General features: G+C 24.4%; 1 protein-coding gene across 1 annotated transcript; it reads right to left on the bottom strand.

Moving 5' to 3' along the window:
- Positions 1-541: 541 nt before the first annotated feature.
- Positions 542-9,318, bottom strand: LOC145840131 (retinal rod rhodopsin-sensitive cGMP 3',5'-cyclic phosphodiesterase subunit delta-like). Its single transcript, XM_082947269.1, has 6 exons — positions 9,279-9,318; positions 2,209-2,294; positions 1,998-2,086; positions 1,720-1,845; positions 1,230-1,335; positions 542-1,029 (listed from the first exon to the last, which is right to left on the bottom strand). Exons 2-6 carry the CDS (start codon positions 2,271-2,273, stop codon positions 948-950), a joined length of 468 nt encoding a protein of 155 aa, XP_082803395.1. The 5' UTR covers positions 2,274-2,294; positions 9,279-9,318; the 3' UTR covers positions 542-947.
- Positions 9,319-14,913: the final 5,595 nt, after the last annotated feature.

The following is a 14,913-nucleotide window of genomic DNA, read 5'->3' as shown; positions in this document are numbered from 1 at the left end:
TTAAGTATTATAAAACTCTAATTAGATTTTAAAACAAATTAAATTTTTATAATAAGCTTGCTATCTTCTTAACTTTTAAAGCAAACTATTGTTTGCTGCTTTCTTTGCTATATTTGTTTATATAAATAGATTCTAGCATTAAATTATAATTTTTTTTAATTTTATCGACACTTAACATATCTCTGAATAAAACTTAATAAGTGAAGCAGGGATGTCACTCTTTGAAGTTATAACTAGCTCAAGTTAACTGTAGTTTTCTATCAAGTATATTACTGGTAAGAAACCACAGATGCAATATGGTTTTAAACTTAACCTTCCATATTTTTCTACATAACTAAGATTTAGACTTATTATACTTAAGTTACTTAAATAATTAAACTTAATCCGAATATTAGTCAAATTGTTGTAGTTTAATATAAATCACTGAAATAGTCTTTAAAATTTTTTAGGACTGTTACATTATATTCACTAGGCCTAGTTTACTAAAAACTTTTTGTAAAATATAATTTCTTACTTTATTTAGTGTAAACAAGAAAGACAATTTAAAATATATATTTATTTGATTTGAAATACTATATTGAACATTAGAATCAACCAACATGCAACAAATACTATTTAAAATTACAAAAAAAAAAACAACGAAGATACATCAATTATTATATAACACCCTCTTCAATAAACTATTAATATGCAAAAATTTGTTTTAACTGCGTGAAAACATTTTATAAGATTCAAGCACTTTGTTGATGTCCAACTATTGTAAATATACTAAATAATCCGTGTAAATTTAACTCAAAACAAAAGCACAGTAATTAAAAGATCATTGAAGATAACAAGTGACGATTTTGATTAAACTTGATATATGAAGTGAAACGTGGATTTAAAGAATGTGCAAATTAATCGGGCAGCTTTATGTGGAGGTGTGATGTTTGAATCAATTTGAGTAGTTACACGTAGAATATTCGAACTGAAGACTGGCTCACAAGAAGATCTCCGTCGAAAAAGTTCGTCTCAATAACAATGTTTCCACTAAATAACAGATATAATTATAAACTATTAAAAAATCAATAGAGTACGTATTCTACAGGACTATTTTGTAGTCGTTATTTAATCTTTTTTACTAGGTCAGACAATTTTGGAACAGTAAGCTTTTATTTATCGAAACGGATGATAAACATATTTTGGCACTTAATTACAATTAACCATTGAAAAATAGTTAAACAAACTACCTTAGAACTTTAGCAGGAATCATCTGGCTGGCAGGCGCAGCTTCGATTAGAGATTGCCAGGTGTTCTGTGAATCGGGGATGACAAAGCCGAAATCGAAGTACCATTCTGTTAGGCTCAATAAATTTGATACTTATTATGAACAAGGGTAAAAAACTTGAGTAAAAGAATATTTATATAAAGATGTAACATATACCTTTTAACTATATTTCATTTTATAAAGTTTACAATTTATTTTTAGTAAGCTGTATTATGCATAATAAAACATTTCATTCTTTAAATTTTCTAATTGAAATGAATAAATACTATTAAATTTTGTGAAAAATCGATTCTTTAACTAATTTAACGATTGTGCTTAGATAAAAAAACTAATTTATACTTAGACCTGACTAAACTAAGGTTTAAAACTGTTCTATAATATAAAGAATTTAGAGTAACATGTTGCATGTTTACAAAAGAAGATTTTTTCATTGTAATAAAAAAATTGTTAACCTTCTAGACATTTTCCTTTAAACAAAACCCTTTGTTCCAGGCGAAACTTTTCCATTAGTTCAACAGATGAAAAATTAATTTCTCGGGAAACAGCCTTGCATTTTAAAATCTTTTTTGGTACTTTTGCTGTTAACGATCAAATTAAAGATAAATATTTGTAAGTATATTTGAAATTAAAAATACGAAACTTGTCCTTTTTATAATTTTCACCGTATAATTTATACATAGCTATATGAAAATTTGTTTAATTATTAAAAAAATAAAATAATAAAAGCTACCTTCGTGGATTCTACCATTCATGGAAAAATCTTCCGTGTTTTCCCAAAGCAACTTTCCACTAGAAGCATCTTTTAAATTCATCCAATTTCTGAATTAAAACAAATTATACAACTTAAAAAATTATTTGATAACATATAATTGTATGGTTGTGCTACTGTTTTATCGAATGACTCATTAATTCAACATATTAGTAATATTTAGAACACTCACAGTTTGAAACCTTTCAAGATTTTCTCAGTGTGTCCATGAGAAGCTAGACTTGCACTCGCCATCATGTTAAATTAATAATTTTTTATCTAAAATATTGAAAGAAATGTTAATGAAATTTTAATTGAAAGAAATGTTATAATGAAATTTTAATTGAAAGAAAACAGTCATGGTAGACTTCAAATAATCAAGTTGCGTGATTGAAAAGAAACAAAAAGAAATATTTTCTAACGAATACAATTTTTCGAACTTGTTGAAAATTATTGATTAAAGCTTAAAATACTTATCTATATATCCTAAACTTAAAAAAATCTAATAGGCTGATTAAGGCTAAAAAATTCTTATTATCTTATATAAAGCTATTTTTGATACTAACATTTAAAATTTACTTAGTTAAAAAGATATGTATAAAAATTTATATGATTGAAAAAAAACATTGTTTAACTAAAAATAATAGAAAAAAAACGAATTTTTAAAGAAAAAGTTGCTAATAAGAGATTAAATGCTTAATGAAGTTCAAAAACTGTTGAAGTTTACAAAGAATGAGAAATTATCTAGAAACTGAAAATGAAAGGGCTAACTTGAAAAAAAAGCTGAAACTTTAGTTTGTTGAAAATTTATGTTGAAAATATAAAAACCTTAAAAATATTTATGAACTCTCATGATAAACAATAATCTTCATTAAAAAAACAGCTTCATTAACTTTAAAACAATCATTAAAACACAGCAATGTTGAAGCTAACATATTATCCAGTCTAATTGTTTTGATTTGAACTTGGAATTGTGAAACCATGATATGGGGATCTAACTGTAACTAAACAGCTTTTACTTGGAATAGAAACCAAGCTAGGCATTTGACATGGAAATGCAGACGAATCATTGTAGGTAACAAAACTGTTAGCAGCCTTATTTGGAGTGATTGCATAGTTAGCACTATCACTTCTATGGCATAACAAATGACCATTGAAGTTACATCCACGTTGAAATTCAAGACTGTTATAATATGTAGGAAAATTGACATAAACAGGTTCTATGTAACTACAAGGTTTCATTACTTTTTGCTCTACTTTCCTAACAGGTTGTGGCGTTAACATAGAGTTTAGCTTTTTTGGTTTGAATGCTGCTTTACTGATAAGTAAAGGTTTGTCTCTTAAATAAAAAACTTTCCCATGTGCATACTGGTGCAAAATAATATCAACAACGTTTGCATGTTGTGGATGAAATGTCACAAAACCATAAACTTTACTACCATCATTGGATATGATTACATTAGCTTCAATTACTTCACCATAAGACTGAAACACAGCTACCAAATCTTTGTTTAAAGTGGATTTTGGAAAACCACCAACAAATATTCTGTTATGCACATAATGTGCTTTGTCTTTTATAGGTTGGGGGACATGAACTGAAGTTGAAATTGATGTCACACTGCTGTTTGTCTCTTCCAAACAAAGGTTTTCCTCTTTTACTTTAAACATGATTTAGTAATTTTTAACCTGATAAATAAAAACTGGGTTTAGTTAATGAAAACTAGTCAAGCATATTATTCTGTCACTCATAATTTTCTACAATTAATGTCTATTTAACACAGTCTGACTAAAAAAACTTTCTAAATTAAGTATTTCACTTTATCTACGAAAACATTAGAATGTGTATAATTATGTTATTGAACTTATATAAAACTATTTTATGTCATGAGTTTTACGTTGTCTTTCCCAAAATTCTGACATGTTTAGTTTACCAGTGTACACGCTTAAAATAAAACATTCAATACATTTTTATTTTGTTTTTAACCATAGTTTACTTTTTTTATACAGAATGGTAACGTATCTCAAATTATTGCTACAAGCCTTTATAGTGATTAACTTATGTTTCTTTGTATCACACCCTTTTTTTATTCAGTCACACCCTTTTTTTATTTTTCTAAATTAAACTTAAATACAAAACTGTATCTACTTTTTAAGTTGCATGTCTATTAAAATAAAAAATAAATATAGTTTTTAATTAATTTAAATATTGAACATTAACATTTAATGCTCGAAATATTCAAAAACATAAAACCTTTCAGATATTTATGGAAAATTTTAATATTTTATTAAAAACTAAATCCAACAGCTTTTAAGTAATACTTAATTTTAAAGTTTCTCAGTCTAATTTTTATAAAAATCATTACTAGTTTTTAGTAACCAGTATTTATTTAGGGTATCATCAATAAAGTCAAGATTTTTTCACCATCAATAATATAGAATGAGCTAAACCACATCACCAACAACATTCAAAACAACTTATGTAAGCCCACTTTTTATGTCTTAAGAGTGTGGTTCTTGCAACTATGCCTAAAATATATGAGTCCTAAAAGGGACCAAACCGGTCGTGAATAGTATATAATGCTGTTGTTGGTTGTAAGGTGAAGTTCATAGGTTTTGATTATTTTGTAGGAAAGGGTAGACTACAAGGGTATAGGAGAGGTCCACCTTGATCTTTACAAGTACATTTCATTTTGTAAACTTTAACTTTTATCTTTTACCACTTAACAAAATTCAAAGTAAATTTTAAGACATAATTGATCGAAGCTGGTGACCTCAATAGGTTCCCTATGGAAAGAACAAACCATTAAAACAAAAACAAAATATTTTATACCATAAGACTGTATTTATAACGCTTGTTTAAAACAAAGTATATTTTAGACTAAACATATTAGGCTTTAAACATAGATTTTTAGCCTCTAATTATAAGGTATAGTAAATATGTAATGGTTTATTTTATAAAAATAATGACATAACTTTTAATGTCAATTTCATTATAAAATAACATATTTATCTACAGTTAATCAAATATTTGATTGTTAGGTTTGCTACTATGAGTAAATAACTATCCCAAGCAACTACAAAATGTATCTGTCACAAGTCAACTTAAGTTTTTTTTATCCTTTTAGTTATATTTGAATATTTTTTTCAAAACAGTTAAAAATCTAGTTTTTGAACAAAATTGTTTATAAAATATAAAAATTGAAACAGCTAAACCTTAATCAAGATGTAGAAAAAAATTGGACTGAGATAAAAAAAAATATTACAAGTTTATTATAAAAAATTGGCCTAAACAGTCTAGTTTTTGAAAAAAGTTTAAAGTAGTTATCTGAGGTATTCAAAAATTTCAAACCTGAGTGTGTGATAATCCTGTAGTACCTCAAATTTTAATGAGATTTTCTTAGCAAGATTAAAACTAAATTTATAAAACTTAGTTTTAAATAGAAAATTATTTATGATTTATTGACGAAAAAAAAAAAAAATATAAAGACTTTACACCAAATTCGTTACTAAGATTAGAGTGGGAAAATTTTAAAACACTTGCTTAAAATGTTAGACGTATTTTAATGAAGCACCACTTTAGAATTTTGAATTCAACTTAGTTTAAGATATAAGAGTACAATGTAAGTGAGTTCATTTAGTTTTAACATAAGGACTAAACCAGTGTTTCCCATAGGGGGCCATGAGCAGCAAAGCGGCCACAGGGGGCTATGAGGTCATAATTTGAAACTTAAAACATTAGATATTTTAGAGTTGATGATGAAGAACAAAAAAAAGTCTTAAAGTGTTTATTTTTGTAGTTTTGAAACTTACACTAGATATTCTGGGTTTGAGGGGGGCTATAGCTTTTTTACTTTCTTTGAAAAGGGTTTTTGAAAAAAATGTTTGGAAACCCTGGACTAAATAAAAACACTAAAATAATTTTTCATTAAAAACCTATATCAATATGAATTCTAAGCAACTTATCTCACAGTTGATCAAGTTAGTAATAATAAAACAATGGAAATGTATAAAAAGTTCTAGAATATCTAACAAATTAGACTAATCAGTATAGAGTAAGTAGACATAATCATAAGTAAAAAAAAAAAAACATTTATATGAAATATTATATGTTTAAGCTAAATTATTAGTTAACATAATATTTTCCATCTATGCCTTTAAAAATATAATAATTTACAGAGCTGAAATTGACAGTTATTTACAATATGAGTATTTGCTTTAAAGACTATTGATTTGACTGATAATTAATAGTCAAATTAAGTAGTGCCAGCAGTGAAATACAAAATATACTTATCTATTGATAAGTTTTATGTCCTCATTTAAATCTTAAAAACATTAGAAAGTTATTAGATGACTCTAAAATGAAAATAGTCAAATCATATTTTGATAAAAATTCAAAATATCTTACTTTTCTTAAGTTTACAACTAACTGAAAGTATCTAGGTAAAAGTAATTTAAAATTGCATATCTTAAGGAAAGAAATAATTTAGATAAAATGAGATTTACTTATTAAGATTACTGTTTAAGGGCATAGGGGAGTTAAAACATTTTTTTTTTTTGAAACAAGTTTTGAGTTATTTTTTACATAACTAGACAAGCTACTTCTTGCGTTTCAGCGCCTGTTAAAATTTGATTAACTTATGAAATATAAGCGATCAAAGTTAGATAGGGCAAAAATTTACAAATACACTAAAAATCATCTTCTTCAGTTGTTGAGCAATTGTTTTTAAATTAAAGAATAATCTATAATAAATTTTAAAAAACTTGTACATAATAGATTTTTATTTTTGTAAAAGAAACATTTCATAAAAACAAATTTATTAAATTATTGTCATAAATTTTTTCTATTGCTATTTTTTTAAATCTGCTTCCTACAAATTATTTGTAACATTGAAAAGTAGATTTTCTGAAAATTTGAATTAAATGACCATTAAAATGGAGGATATAGATTTTGGATAATTTTTTCAAAATTCCATTAAAATTGCCCTTGAAAATTTTTGACTTCATACAGTTGTATTAGAATTTTTTTTTAACTTATTATATTTAAAGTTTATTGATTTTTTTTTTAGTTTAATAAAAAGTAAATTTTGGTATACACCTTTTAAATAAGAGCCAATTAATTTTAGAAAAAAACTGTAGGACCCCCCTAATTCATAATATAATTATGAAGTACTCGACTTGGAAGTTCACCATTGATAACAAGAACTTAACTTAAACTTAGATCAAATACTGAAAAAAATTTATCAATATTTCTCTTTTCCTATGCTTCTAAAACTCCAGGTTTTTTAATAGAAGTTCAGGTTTATATCTAACCTTTTAAAATTTGGGTTTTTGCCAGTCAAATGGCCACCCTGTATACAAATTAAAAGTATAAACATATATTAAGAAGAACTAATATTAAGTTGTTCAATAATTTAGAAGTTGTTTATTATTGCAAAGGGTACAGTATGAGACTGGTGATTATTACCATTAAAAATCATTGAGCATAAAGTTAATTTTATAGGCAAATTCATTAATTTTTCAAAAAACATAAAACTTTAATGTCAATTATTTTCCTTATCTTAAAAGCTATCTAAATTTTTTTTTTTATTTTAGAGAATGCACCTTTGTCTTTAATTTAAAAAAAAAATTGGTTTGGGGTTTGAATTATTTTATGGCGTCCCTCCAAAAATAAAGGTTATTTTTTCATTATTATTGCTTTAGAACCCAAAAATTTTTTTTTTACTTAATTTGCATGTTATTTAAACTCTTAAATGTTTATTTTATAAATAATGTTAATATCTTTTACAATTTGGCCCCAAAAGCAAAATGATGTATATTACACTATTATTTTCCTTGGCCATTTCCTAGATAAAAAATTGATAAAAGAAAAAAAAAATTATGAGAATGTGAATTACAACAAATTTAATTAAATTATTTTAGTTTAATTAAATTTGTTGTAATTCACATTCTCATAATTTTTTTTTCCAACGCAAATGATAGTGTAATATACATCATTTTGCTTTGGGGGCAAATCGTAAAAGATATTAACATTATTTATAAAATAAACATTTAAGAGTTTAAATAACATGCAAATTAAGTAAAAAAAAAAGATTAAAAAAAATGTTTTTGGTTCTAAGGCAATAATAATGAAAGAAAAAAAAAACTTTATTTTTGGAGGGACCCAATGAAATAATTCAAACCCCGAAACAAATTTATTTTTTTTTAATTAAAGACAAAGGTGCGTTCTCTAAAATAAAATAAAAATTTTAGATAGCTTTTAAGATAAGGAAAATAATTGACATTAAAGTTTTGTGTTTTTTGAAAAATTTATAAATTTACCTATAAAATTAACTTTATGCTCGTTAAAAATCAATACAAAATAGTTTTTTTTTTGCTTTTTAATTTGCACCTCTAATAAAGGTCTGAAAACTTAAATCTGTTATACCTAAGATACTTTTAAGATAATCTTAAAAGTTAATATTAACATACTGTACCTAGATTTAAAAACAGTTACATCATTTCAATAATAAAACTTAACTGATTATACAGAGTATTGGTGCCCCTTAAGATTAACAAGTGACAGTAAGTATTTAACAGTATCTACTCAACAAAATTTTAAAGTTATAGGGAAGAGTATATACATAAAATTTATGAAATTTATAATGAAATTAAGTAAAATTTTAGGAATTAATATTTATTACTGTATACATGCCAAAAGATAAGGTGTCACTGCTAAAATTTCTACTAACTGTGTAAAACACATTATACTAATAAGAAAGTCAAAATTTAGTTTATTCTTAATAAACTAAATTACTTAAGTAAAAATAATCATTTTATTATTCCTTTCTCTTTTACAAAATGCTACATTGCTTTTTAACATTGAAAATTAATATTTTTCAAGTTTTTTACATTAGTGTTACATTAAAAATAGTATAAATAAAGTTAAAATGTGCCTTTAACTTTAATGACAGCTGATTGACATAGCAAGATCAAAACCCAGTGGTCAACACATGTACAAAAAAACTTACTAGTTACCATTTGAAATGAATATAAGAAATGGGAAATCAAAAACAATCCTTTTTCTTTCACAGTAAACTACAATTATAATAAAAATTTAAAAAAAATATTATTAAAGTCAATAACTTACCAGTTAAAGATACTTAAACTTTAAATTCAATTAACTTTACTTTAAACTAGTTATCACATAAAACATATATAATGTAGTCTAATACAGATATAATAGAAATAAATTTAATAAGATTTTAGTATATTATTATCTCATACCTGGTGTCTCAGATGAAAGGCTGGTTGAAAGGAAGGAAGTGTCATTAATTTTTTATAAATTGTCAATTTTTATTATGATGTCATATTCAAAGCAGTTAGATTTTAATAAAGTTGTTTGTAACACTAGGAGTTTTAATATCAGGGGACTTTTAATATCATTTTCTCTTAACTATAGTATTTTTAGATGAACGTAAACCTATTGTTGTGTTCACAAAGAAATTGTATGCTTACTAAACGAAATCTATTATAAAAAATGTTTTATACAACGTACTTAAGAAAATACTTACTTCATAAGGCATTACCACATTAAATTGTACGACTTAATACTGTTGAATTGTTTTAGATTTATATTATACATGATTACTTTAAATCTAAACGAACTAATTTAGAAGTGGTTAAATAAAGATAAATTGCAAGTATCGAACACACATCTGTTTAAATAAACTGTTTTCTTATCTTGGATATTGTTTATGTAGCTAAAATGATACTTAACTAAATAAATGCTAAGACCACACTCTCCAGTCCAGAGCAAAATTATTTTAATAATTCGTTTTTCTATATTATCTTTTTTTTTTCAAAGCAGAATCGAAATACAACTTGAATTAAATCTAGCTGTTTTAAAAACTTTTATTTTTTTATCTTAATTCGCAAAGGATCTGAACTAAAAAAAAACTATAACATTCTAATCCGCTAGATTTACACTTTACTCATTATTTTTGAAGTTATGGTTTAGATGTAAAAGTAACATTTAAAGTGTGTCTATTGTGTTCTTTTTTTTTGTCCGTAGCACAAAACTTTTAAAGCTTTTATATTTTTTAACATTTAGCTGCAATAAAAACATAAAAGCAAAAAGACTTAGGATTAAAAACAAAATCGGCAAACTATAGTCAGCGTACAAGACGGCCAATAGAATAAATCTCCGGTATGCGACTTGTTTCTTCTTTACTGCAACTTAAAATCGTGCAAAACATCCTCTAAAAGTCAGAGTTACCACAGTCTATTAACTAAAAGTCTCTAAATATTTAAAGCATGTTTGTTTAAACTTAAATTTGGATACTCAAGTAATTGTATGGCTAGTTTTCAGAAAATTGAAATATGGTATCTACGCTCAGATTTTTAAGAATCGCTTTTCTTTAATTATTGTGGCAATTTTCTTTTGTTATATCTTATTAGAATATTAAGTTGAATTAAACGTTAAACAAGCAAAGTTTTTACAGCTACTGTTAAAACAGTTTTATTTCAGGCACATTTTATCAATTTTAGTTCTTTTTAATTAAATAATATTTCGTTATATCTAAATAAGACCTAAATGAGTTTGCTATTTAACAGCTTGCTTTTTTTTATCGTCTAATTTCACTATGTTGCAAACAATTAAGTAATTCCATCCTGTAGGTTTCCCTGCTGTGCCAGTCAATTAAAATAGTTAACTTTAACAATTAAATATAAACCTTTGCTTCATAACTTCTACAAAGTCTTCACTAGTTTTTATTCGGTATTTTAGGTTATTGATATTAGTGTTTTTATTTAAAAAACAATGAAAAGTTTTTTTACAGCCTTAAAGAAACAACCGTACTTTTTATTTAAAGTTAAAAAATTTTTTGTTTTTAGAGCTTTAACATAATTTCCTTGGTATTTGATTTATAAATATTATTTGGTTAAATGTTATAGAGGACATAAGTAATTCGTTGACTTGGTTTTAAACCATTCTTTTAAAACTAAACTCTTGTGTTTTTGAAAATGCTTAGTTCACAAATAAATATATTAACTTGCAGTTTAAAACAAACAATAAAATGTATAGTTTCATAATGGCTAAAGCTAAATTTTTGAAAGTTTTAAATAGAAAGATTATGTACAAAATTAAGATAATTTCTAATGTAAAACTTAAATTTTACAAAATATTTCAAAGGATTATATACAGTTTTTAAATATTTTGGTTTGCTTTTCTTTCAAAGAAAAATACTTTATAGAAAAACGCATAAAATTTTTTGTTCTAGAACTTGTTTTACAAAGAACCTTTCGGTTGTCGACTCGCCGACCACGGATACTTTTTAACGTCTTGTCTAGGACTTATTTTAATACAAAATTCATGTTTCAATCTTGTTATTCATTAATTTCTAAGTAAATTGTATACTTCCACTAGATAAACTACATCAATTGGTTATAAATTCTACAACCAGCACGTAAAAGTAAAATCAATATACTTATCACATTGTTAGAACAACTAAATAAATTCTTATAACTTTGATCTTTTTATTATAATGTCAATTATATTTTATTTAAGTACTTTCGTTTTGAAATTTTTTTTTTGTATTTTATGATTTTAAAAATACAATACAGCTTATAAGTAATTCAACTATTTATTTAAACATATACTTACTGTTTTTGTTTTGATTTGACAGAATGTCATTACAACAGTTACTTTTAGATTAAATAAATTTAAAAGAATTTTTAACTTTAACTTTATAATTTAGTATAGATTAATATATAAATTTTGGAATTAATATTTATTAATGTTACTAAGTCTTAAGTTCTTTTATATATGTTTTATTTTAGGATATTAATATTAATAAAAAAAAATTGCTAAACTTACTTTTACTACACAATAGACTTTTTAAAAGCATATTTTATTTTACCATTGTAGTTATAAAACATTGAACAACCGTAAATATGTTTTTTTGCCAATATAGTCTAAACTTGATAATTAAAAAACTACAGAGATGTTAACAAAAAGTAATCGATAACTGTTTTTCTTTTAATCTTAAAAAGCTTAATTAATTGTTGTTGATTTTTATTAGTTAAATTTTTTTAGATAAAATTGTTATATAGTTATGTATACTTTTTGTGTTATAAAACTGTTCTTATAATTTAAGTAAATAAAACACTGGTTATTTAAAAATGTATAAATAAACTATACTTTGTCATTAGAGGGCAGCACAATCCAGTCACTAATTTTAAATTTTTAAGAATTCAATTATTTAAAATATTTAAGAGACAGATTTTTTCTATTGTAGTATTGTTTCAAATTAAGAACATTTATTTTTCATTATATTTAAAATAATGTCAAGTTTACTGGAAACCTCATTAAAAACTTACATTAAGCTGACTTCTTCAAAAAATTTGAAAAAAAAACAATAACTCAGTAAAACTTTTATGTTTTTAACAATTATTAAAAAACATAATACTCTACTAAGAAATCTAGTATTACTACTTCTAAAATCTGAAGCTTTTATTTTTTGGTATATTGCATTAATTATAAGTAATACCTATGTTAAAAATTCGTTCTTTATAAAAAAGTTACAGAAGAAAATTATTTTTCAAGTTATACATAAAAATCTAAAAATATTAAAAATCTTTTCATCACGACAACAAAAAATCAACAAATGCTATTCTTATGAATAAAAATAGTCTTGAAGTTTTATCTGAAAATTTTTACAATATTTAAACGAAACATATTCTAGCTTTCATAGATTTTGGGCTGGTTTAATTGGATTAATTTAAGATTCAGTATTAAAGAATCAGAAACTTAACTTCTCTTGTAAAGTCTAAAGCATTTATGGTCACATAAAGTTTTAAATTTGGACATTCAAATTCTTTTGAAAATCTTTAAAGAGCCTCAAGTCAAAAAGTAATTAGTGTTTAGAAGAAATCGTTGTATGTCTAATTAACTAGAGAATGATAATAAAAAAAAACAAAAAATAAAGATTAAAAGAGTCTTTTTTGAAAGACTAAAAATTATTATGTTTTAAAACTAACTTTAGCGATATTTTTAAAAATGGGTATAGTTTGGCAAAATATTAAAATATGTAGTACTCTTTCAGTTGTGGACCCTTAAACATTTTTTAAAGAACTTGAGTTGTCGGAATATGAATAGTAGTGAATCAAGCATTTATAAAACTTGTTTATAATATTCCCTTTTCTACTTATGCAAAAGTAAGAAGTATTAGTTGAATAAGGGAACCAAATGCATACAATAATAGTTGTGTACGAGTTTAATATATAGTTTACCGTTAGATTTTTTTTGATTTAACAATTGTTTGTTTTAACTTTTATTATGTAGTTCTGAAAAATTATGAGCTTTATAATCATAATAAGCAAGATAAATTGAAAAAAAAAAATTTATCAAGAACTAAAGTTATGTAAACAAAAATACTTTCGTAATACCTACTCTTTACTTAGTTATGCCGTTTTATAATAGTTTGAGATATACTTATTCTTTGATTAGTTATTTACACTTTAATTTACAAAAATTATTAAGCTATATAACTTTAAGTTTGTTTACGTATTATTGTAATTATAAATGTACTGGAAAAAATTGTTCTTTTTTTTTAATTTTAAATGATTTAACAAACTTAATTGGAATTAAATGAGATAATAAAATACTTGAACAGAAGAAAACATTCTGCTCAAGGACCATATTGATTAATTAAAATCAAATGTAATTCTATTAATCAATACTTTATGTAATTCTAAAAAAAAAAAGTTATAAATTTCAAAACTGAAGAAATTGTAGTTGAAATTATTTAAAAACTCTTTTTTATGTTTCGACAATGTTAAAAAAAAACTAAGCTACCAATTCAATTGTTAGTTTGAGATTGTCCGTTTCTTACCTAAAGTAAATTAAAGAAAAGCAATAAAGCACTATACAACCTAATACATCGAGTTTTTTAAAAATAAAATAACGAGTTAGATTAGTATTACTTTTAGTACTAGACTACGCCAACTATTCTAGATAGATGGCCACTGTGGACTAGCAACTGAAAAAAAAAGCAACTTTTTTAATAGGCTGTCATAAAAACAAGTTTCTAGCGTGATTAAAGCTTCAAATCAAAAAAAAAACCGTTTAAAACTAAAGTCATGCCAGTTAGCGCGAGGGGATTTGAATTGTTTTAGGTTAGATCGAATTTGATGTATTTAAAAATCAACGGTCGAAAAAAAAACTACCAATAAACTACGACAACATTTTTCTCATAGTTTAAAAAGGCATTTTAATGATTTTTAAATAATTCTAATAAAACGTTTTATCACAAAAGTATCAGTTTTGTTTATATAATGAAAATAATTTATTTTTTACGTTTTATTTTTGTAATTACTTAAGTAAACTTTCAAAGAAAAAAGGTAGTTAGAGCATAGTTTGGGAAAACATATAAATAAATTCTTGATATTTTTAGTAAAAATTCCCAAATAGTGATACTCCGACTATTTATTTTCTTATAACTGGCCAATGTAAAACAAAATTGTGTACGGATATTATAAGCTCCTACGAGAATTTAAGTTTTAATTTTACACGTTGATATTGATTCGCATGTTTTTTTGACCATGTTAGAAGCTATTGTAGAAAATAAAGAAAATTTCTAGCAATACGCAGTAACTGAAAATGTATAACAAAAAAATTCTTCCGTGGGCAGCAGTAATTAAAATAGATGTGGTTACCAACATAAGAATTCAATTTATAACCAAAATTGTGATAAAATATGCATTAAAAGAGTTATTAAAATTGAGCCAAATTGTAAATTTTTACCACAAAAGTATTTTTGTAATTTCTCTAAAATGTATGTTTTTAGTCAAAAAGTACAATCGCGGGTTGCAGTTAACCGACCCTAATATACATAATTGTTAGAATTGCATAATGTAGAAA

Source organism: Thalia democratica, chromosome 7, assembly GCF_965202585.1.
Source record: "Thalia democratica chromosome 7, ktThaDemo2.hap1.1, whole genome shotgun sequence".
Taxonomy (NCBI): Eukaryota; Metazoa; Chordata; class Thaliacea; order Salpida; family Salpidae; genus Thalia; species Thalia democratica.
Note: the sequence above shows the minus strand (reverse complement) of the source record. Positions and strands in the feature narration are given on the sequence as shown.

Coding starts and splice junctions, on each gene's coding strand:
- LOC145840131 (XM_082947269.1), bottom strand. CDS start 2,273: ATGATGGCGAGTGCAAGTCTAGCTTCTCATGGACACACTGAGAAAATC. Junction 1,336..1,719: donor TAAAGGAAAATGTCTAGAAG/GTTAACAATTTT, acceptor TGAGCCTAACAG/AATGGTACTTCGATTTCGGC. Junction 1,030..1,229: donor ATTCCTGCTAAAGTTCTAAG/GTAGTTTGTTTA, acceptor TCTGTTATTTAG/TGGAAACATTGTTATTGAGA.